The sequence below is a fragment of the Myotis lucifugus genome, unplaced genomic scaffold (genome assembly GCF_000147115.1).
Source record: "Myotis lucifugus unplaced genomic scaffold, Myoluc2.0 scaffold_1587, whole genome shotgun sequence".
In the NCBI taxonomy this organism is placed as follows: domain Eukaryota; kingdom Metazoa; phylum Chordata; class Mammalia; order Chiroptera; family Vespertilionidae; genus Myotis; species Myotis lucifugus.
Genome location: NW_005872635.1, coordinates 27069 through 34922, shown reverse-complemented (window position 1 = coordinate 34922; position 7854 = coordinate 27069). Strand labels below are relative to the sequence as shown.

Genomic DNA, 7854 nt, shown 5'->3' with positions numbered 1-7854 from the left:
AGCTCCTGCACGCTCGGGCCTCCTCCCGCCCCTCCCCCGCTGGGAGGGCCTGGGTCTCCCTGCCTGCCTCCACCCGGCACCTGCCCACCCCAGCCCCGTCCCCTTCTCCTAGGAGCCTCCCATGGGCCCTCTGGCCACACCGGTCCCCTCTCCTTGACTCCTGTCCTCTGTGCTAGTCATCATCCCATTCTGCCTCACCTGGTTACCCACCTGTGTCCTGTGGGTGTTTTGTTTGTTTTGTTTTGAATATATTTGTCTTGATGTCAGAGAGGAAAGGAGAGGGAAAGAGAGATAGAAACAGCAATGATGAGAGAGAATCATTGATCAGCTGCCTTCTGCACGCTCCACATTGGGGATCGAGCCTGCAACCCGGGCATGTGCTCTGACCGGGAATCGAACCAGTGACCTCCTGGTTCATAGGTCGACTCGCAACCACTGAGCCACGCCGGCCGGGCTTGTGGGTGTGTTTTATTCCTCTAGCGAGGTCATAGGTTCTTTGAGGGAAAGGTCATATCTCACTCTTCTATGTGCCTCACCTGTCAAGCCCCAGCAAGTTCCCCATACAGTTGATTTTGTTGATTTCACAAGAAATCTGTGTCATTCTAATTATTGTGTATCCTACGGGCTCCCTCCAGTAGAGGATGCACATCCCCCTGACTTCTCGCCCCTTCCTTTAGGTGCCCCCCAGACGCCCAGAACCCGCCCCTCCACCCGTAACACAGACCTCGCAAAGGCAACCGGCCCACGGGGGTGGAGGTCTAAGTGCGCCCAGTACACACCCCTGGGGTACCTGCTCTCCGGCCAGGGACGTGCTGGGGACGAGCCAGGCAGCCCCTGCCCGCAGACTCATCACGCTGAGGGTCACACAGACGTGAACCTGACCAGATACGGCGCGATTAGACCAAAGCTGGGCACGTGCAATGGAACGCACCGACCCCTGAAGCCCTATTCTCCCACAGCGGCTTCAGCATCGAGCTGTGATCTAAGGCAGAATAGAGTCCTTTTCTTCCCTCCCCCTCACTGACCTCCCTGCCCCATACACATACCTCATCACTCACCCAGTTTTCCCATTACATCTTCCTTTTTTTTTTTTTTAATCCTCACCCGAGGATATTTTTCCATTGATTCTTAGAGCGAGTGGAAGGAAGAGGGAAAGACAGAGAGAAATACTGATGTGAGAGAAACGCATCGATTGGTTGCCTCCTACACACGCTCCAACCAGGGCATGGGCCAGGGAGGAACCTGCAACTGAGGTTCATGCCCTTGACCAGAATCGAACCCGGGACCCTTCAGTCCGCAGGCCGACGCTCTATCCACTGAGCCAAACCGGCCAGGGCTTCCTTTTCATTTTTAAAGCTTTTTTTTTTAACTTATATTATTATTTTTTATTATATATTATTATTATATTTGTGAACTTAATATTAGACTTAGAGAAAACTTGTGAAAATAGAACAGAGAATTCTCTGATGTCCCTCCCCTCACTTCCCCTCGTGTGAGCATCGCGTGTAACCACAGTGCAGTCTTCCTCATCATGTGAACGGCCCCTGCCCTGGTCCAGGCCATCGTTTCTCCCCTCAGTGCACACAGTGGTTCTTTCTCGTCTCTCTGCCTCTTGTCCGGCTTCTGCAGACTCCTACCAGTGCGCCCTTCCTAACCTGTCCACCAGGCCCAGCCACCTCAGAGACGGGGCCCCCGGACCCTGTCTGCAGCCCTCTACGCTGCAGTCCCCATGAGGGCCTGGTTCGTCCTCGGGCTGAGGGGGAAAGCAAGCCCTGGTTTCTGTGAGCGGCAGGATTGCTGAGTGCCCGCGGGGTGTGGACTCCGGGGCCTCCTGCCTGGTTCGAATCCCGCCAGCGCCATTTACTTCCTGTGTTACCTCAAGTGAGTCATTTCACCTCCGCGCCTCGGTTGCCTCCTCTGAAAAGTATACTTACCTCCTAGGGCTGTGCTGAGGGTTAAAGGGCCAGTATGTGAAATGTTGGGAGAGTGCCTGGTACACCGTACATGACCAGGGAGAACTTGCCAATGTCTGGCCCTGCCCACCCCTGGGAAGGAAATGAACAACGGTCTACGGCAAGCATGTCAAACTCGTGGCCCACGGGCCGCATACAGCCCATAACGAATATTTTTGTGGGCCAGCCAACATAACAGTGTGAGCAGTTATTTACTGGTACAGCTAGAGGCCCGATGCATGAAATCCATGCACGGGTAGGGTCCCTAGGCCTGGCCAGCAATCAGGGCTGATCTGTGGGCCAACAGCGGGGCGATTGGGGGGCCCCTGCTGGCACCTGCCTTGGCTGGCCTGGGACCTGCAGGTTGGGGGCAGCCCCTGCATTGAGCGTCTTCCCCCTGGTGGTCAGTGTGCGTCATAGCGACTGGTCGTTCCACCGATCAATTTGCATATTAGGCTTTTATTATATAGGATTATAAAAGGAAATAAGTCTCCTGTCAGATCCAGAATTACTGACATTCACCATGGGTCAGTATTGAAAGTGATCGCTGCGAACAAGACTTCCCCCGAAGTAGGAAAGATGGTAGCAGAGAGGAGATGCCAAGTGTCAGGAAGAAAACATGAATCTTATCATTGCTCTTGTGCTTTTTTTTATAAATACTATACTTTTCGAAATAAACCTACGTTTCTATGAAAATGGAAGCTTTTGTTTTTTTGCGGCCACATAAACTTAAACCTTGTTTATTGGGCCCGTGTTAGCCCTTGAGTTTGACACGCTCGGTCTACAGGTGCATGTAAATGAGGCTAAAGGAAGATGAAGAACAAGTACCCATTTCATCCACAGGAGCCATCAGTGTTTCGTTCCCCAAGTCTGTGGCCCAGATGGACATGACCTCGGCCTTAAATTTCTCGTAAACATAGATTTGTTTAGCATCGTGCAGATTGTAGATAGAGAAGCCTTTGGCTCCTGCAATAAACACATAGTCCTGGGAAACCGCTAGGCATCTTGGCCTTTTGCTGAGCTGGGAAAACAAAGAACAAAGAGAGGGGAAAAAAAAGGATTTTCCAGCTGCCACTGTCTGCGAGCAACATGTTAACATTTCAAAGAGGGATGTGGGTCCTTCCTACATATAATATCCTCCCCAAACACAGGCTCATTTTCGTATTGTGCCCATGTATCAAGGAGTCATAGCCACCCTAGCCGGTTTGGCTCAGTGGATAGAGCGTTGCCTGCAGACCGAAGGGTCCGATTCCAGTCGAGGGTACGTACCTCGGTTAAGGCTCCTCCCGGGCCCGGGCCCTGGTCGGAGCTAGGGCAGGAGGCAACCAATTGATGTGTTTCTCTCACATGGATGTTTCTCTCTGTCTTTCCCTCTCTCTTCCACTCTCTCTAAAAATCAATGGGAAAAATATCCTCGGGTGAGGATTAACAAAAAAAAGGGAAAAATAAGAGGAAGTCATAGCACTCCACTTTTAGGGGGGTGGGGCCAGAGAAAACAGAGAAGTGGAGAGTAGCCGAAACAGGGTTGGCTCAGTGGATAGAGCGTCGGCCTGCGGACTGGAGGGTCCCGGGTTCGATTCCGGTCAAGGGCATGTACCTTGGTTGCGGGCATATCCCCAGTGGGAGATGTGCAGGAGGCAGCTGGTCGATGTTTCTCTCTTATCGATGTTTCTAACTCTCTATCTCTCTCCCTTCCTCTCTGTAAAAAATCAATAAAATATATTTTAAAAAAAAGTGGAGAGTAAATGTTTAGTCACTACAGTATGTGTGGCCACATTCCCTGAACCACTTTCATCTATAACATTGTGGCTCAGTGGTTGAGCGTCGACCTATGAACCAGGAGGTCACAGTTCGATTCCCAGTCAGGGCACATGCCCGGGGTTGCGGGCTCAATCCCCAGTGTGGGGCGTGCAGGAGGCAGCGATCCATGATTCTCTCTCATCATTGATGTTTCTATCTCTCTCTCCCTCTCCCTTCCTCTCTGAAATCAATAAAAATATATATTAAACAAAACCAAAAAACACTGTGGAAAGAGCTATCGTGGAGGCGCTGGCAGATTCTCACCCATCAAGCAAGAGAGTGATGACTACATTCAGAAAGATATCAAAATAACAGCGGCTGAACATAAAAGACCTGCTGTGTCATCCTCTATTAGCCAGAACCCCCGTTTCCACAGACACGGACCAAATCCATTCCAGGCAACACCGGCATGCCTAGACTCTTTTAAAAGAAATGCAGCTGTCTAGGCATGCCGGTGCTCCTGGTAGGAAGGCTCCTGGTAGGAATTCCTTCCCTGGATGAGGTGTTTTCATTTATTATTCACTGGAGGCCTGATGCACGAAATTTGTGCAAAGGTAGGCCCTCACAGCCCCGGCTTCATCCAGAAGGTCGTCCGGATGGTCATCCTGCTGTTTGGTCTAATTAGCATATTAGCTCTTTATTATATAGGATATGGAGAGGAAGGGAAAGGGAGAGAGAGATAAAAACATCAATGATGAGAGAGAATCATGGATTGGCTGCCTCCTGCACGCCCCACACTGGGGATCGAGCCCACAACCTGGGCGTGTGCCCTGACCGGGAATCAAACCGTGACCTCCTGGTTCATAGGTCGATGTGCAACCACTGGGCCACACCGGCCCGGCCATGTTTTGATTTATTAACACTCAACTGGGAAACAGGGAGGGGCCCCTGGTCAGCTTCTCCGTACCTTGTTTTCTAAAATTGGAGGGTAGACGGTGGGCCGGATCCGGCTGAGCTCCACCTCCCGCAGGGCGTCCCTCTCCTCGATAATTTCCCACGCCCGGTCGAACAGAAGGTTCACCAGCTTGTTGATCATGCGATACGGCTGAGGCAGGGAATCCAGCTCCTGGTGTGGGTCCTTGAAGACGTAACTCTCTTCATCATCCTTCGACCAGTCCTTCTCCGACGGGGTCGGCACCTCCAGCTGCCTCTTTTGTGTAAACAAAGGCAGCCTCATCTTCTGGGCCCGGCTTTCGTTGAGGGATGACATCACAGAAGGCGGCACTGGGAACGGCTCTGAGACTGAGGAGCTGATTAAAGGAAGGAAGTAAAGGTATTAGAGAAAATAAGGGAAGTTCAGCCCTAGCCAGTTTGGCTCAGCGGATAGAGCGTCGGCCTGCGGACTGAAGGGTCCCAGGTTCGATTCCGGGCAAGGGCACATGCCTGGGTCCAGTAGGGGGCATGCAGGAGGCAGCCGGTCAATGATCCTCTCTCATCATTGCTATGTCTCTCCCTCTTCCTTCCTCTCTGAAATCAAAATATATTTAGCCTGTTTGGCTCAGTGGGTAGAGTCTAGGCCTGTGGACTGAAGGGTCCCAGGTTCGATTCCAGTCAAGGGCACATGCCCGGGTTGTGGGCTCGATCCCAGTAGGGGGCGTGCAGGAGGCAGCCGGTCATCTCATCATTGATGTTTCTTTGTCTCTATCCCTCTCCCTTCCTCTCTAAAATCAATAAAAATATATTTTCAAAAAATATATATATTTAAAAATAAATAAATAGTGAAGTTCAAACAGTACATCATCTCTAGCACAAGCATAACATTCTATGGGGACTATTTATTCTAGGGAATGGCACTTCCCATGTTTATTATGGGGTGGTTATCAACTTACTAAGATACGCTCTTCACATTAGTAAGGACGTCAGCAGAGACAGGCTAGCCAAAGATGAGGTGTGCTAGGATGGAAACACAGGACTCTGGAAACCGTGTTGCCTTTCTTCACCTCCTGATAAAGGAGAGGCGAGGCGGTCTTTCTATCCCAAAGAGAATTCACCTCCGAACCCCCCCCCCAACTCATGTCTTCTCCTGGTTCCGCCATCTCTGCAAATGGCTGTGCCCCAGCCAGCTGGGTACTGAGCGGTGACTTTTCCCTCTCCTCCCCTCCCCTCCGACCAGGGCACTTCAAGCACTTCCAGTAACTGCTGTCGAACGTGTGTTGTGCTTAGCTCTTTACTTGTGTCCCTCAGTAACCTAATACCTGAGGCCCAGAGCTCAAGTGGTAGGTCATAGCCAGCATTCAGCAAATTCTTATTTTCTTGCGGTAATGCCCTGCCCTGGGTTATGAACTTGAATACTTCTGGCTCTGTTCCAGGCACCGCCCTGTGCAAGAAGGGGTAAATTTGTGGGGCCGAGAGGATATACCACCCCAAAGTCCAGATGCCTCCTTCTGGAGTCTAGACCATGTTCAGGGCACCTATACCCCTGAAACTTACTGCCCAAATGGTACCTGCAAGAACCTCTTCCTGGCTTTTCTCCCCCAGCTGCTAATGTGTGCACCCCTAGACCTGAAAGGTGACCAAGGCATGGCTGATCGAAGGGGTATGGGCAGAACTTGGATGTGGCTTGGAGTATCCACACACTCGGTGATGTGGGTAAGAGCCAGAAATGGGAAGAGAAGTGGTGGGAAGGGACTGGGGCCAGCTCTCCCCTGAGTACAATATTCTGGCTATGTTTCCAGGTATTCCAAAGAGCCCAAGAATTCTGAATGTGAAATGACTTCTAGATCATTACAAAAGTACTAGAGGCCCGGTGCACGGATTCGTGCACCGGTGGAGTCCCTCGGCCTGGCCTGCGCTCTCTCGCAATCCGGGACCCCTCGGGGGATGTCGGAGAGTCAGTTTCGGCCCAATCCCCACAAGCCCGATCCAGACAGGAGGGAGCCCAATCCTGTGTGTTGAGTGTCTGCCCCCTGGTGGTCAGTGCACATCATAGCGACCGGACAACCAGTCATTTGGTCATTCGACCGCTTAGGCTTTTATATATATATAGATATATAGATATCTATATATATATATAGATATTTGTCAAGGTAGGAGAAGAGAACAGAACATATTTAACAATGTGTTACTTTGATTTAAAACTTTTAAATATTTAAATGTATGGTATGTGGGTCTCTATTTATACTGCTACCCCCGGGGGCCTGCAAGTGTTAGGGGTAGGTCTGAACAAGGGACCAAAGATTAAAAAAATAGGCGACCTTAACTTGTAATTATAGGGGGGGGCATTTTATAAAATTGCTGCTGTGGCCCTGGCCAGGTAGCGCAGTTGGTTAGAGTGTCATCCAGATACTCCAAGGTTGTGGGTTTGATCCCTGATCAGGGCACATACAAGAGTCAACCAATAAAGGCATATATGGGTGGAACAACAGGTCCATGTTTCTCTCTCTCCCTCCCTCTCTTTCTTAAGATCAATCAATCAATCAATCAAAAATTAAAACATTGCTATGGAATGGCTGGGGTTCCATGTCTTCAAGCCCCACAGGAGGTCCGTTCATTGGTGCAATTTCGTTGTAATCTATTTTTGCCCCCACTTTGTTCGTGGTAACCATTTTAGGATTTCCTCAAGTAGCAATCTTCATTCAGTAATCCTAACAGAAAATTCTCCCGCTTGACCCCGGCCCTCCTGCTAGAAATACACTCCTCCAATCGGCTGATCTCTGCTCTAACCCTGTGCTTCCCAGAGCTGGAGCTGATGTTGCTCCAGGGACACGGAGGCACAGATCTGGGAATGTTTAGCCCTGCAGTCCCCAAGCGGAAGCTCAGGGGAACCTCCATTCGGATCCTACCTGGGGTTCCTGGGGGGCCGGGAATAGCCTGAGACCAGGAGACGGGCCCCTTGGATCCCCTCGAGGAGACCCAGGATGTGAAGGGAGCCCAAGGGCACGTGAGAAGCGCTTGCACCGCAGAGCGGAAGCAGGGGTTTCCGCTCACCTGGCCGGCGGCTTGGCGTCGCCTTAGTAACCACAACTTCCGGTCCTGACCGGAAGCTGAGAAGTCGCGCTTCGCGACGCCCGCCTGCCCGCCCCGCTGGCCGAGAGACTCTGCCCCTCCGGCGTCCGAGGCCGACCTCCGGCGGGACCCGCGACGCCCGGGAGACAATTAACCA

The 7854-nt window shown here is 51.4% G+C and overlaps 1 protein-coding gene across 1 annotated transcript in view; it reads right to left on the bottom strand.

Moving 5' to 3' along the window:
- WDR93 (WD repeat domain 93) overlaps positions 1-7662 on the bottom strand; it is a gene marked incomplete at its 3' end in the record, with an annotated part of 22548 nt that extends 14886 nt beyond the window's left edge. The window contains 4 exon segments of the mRNA XM_023748624.1: positions 791-854; positions 2738-2973; positions 4660-5002; positions 7535-7662. Coding sequence (XP_023604392.1) covers positions 791-854; positions 2738-2973; positions 4660-4962 — 603 coding nt within the window.
- Between the last annotated feature and the right edge of the window lie 192 nt (positions 7663-7854).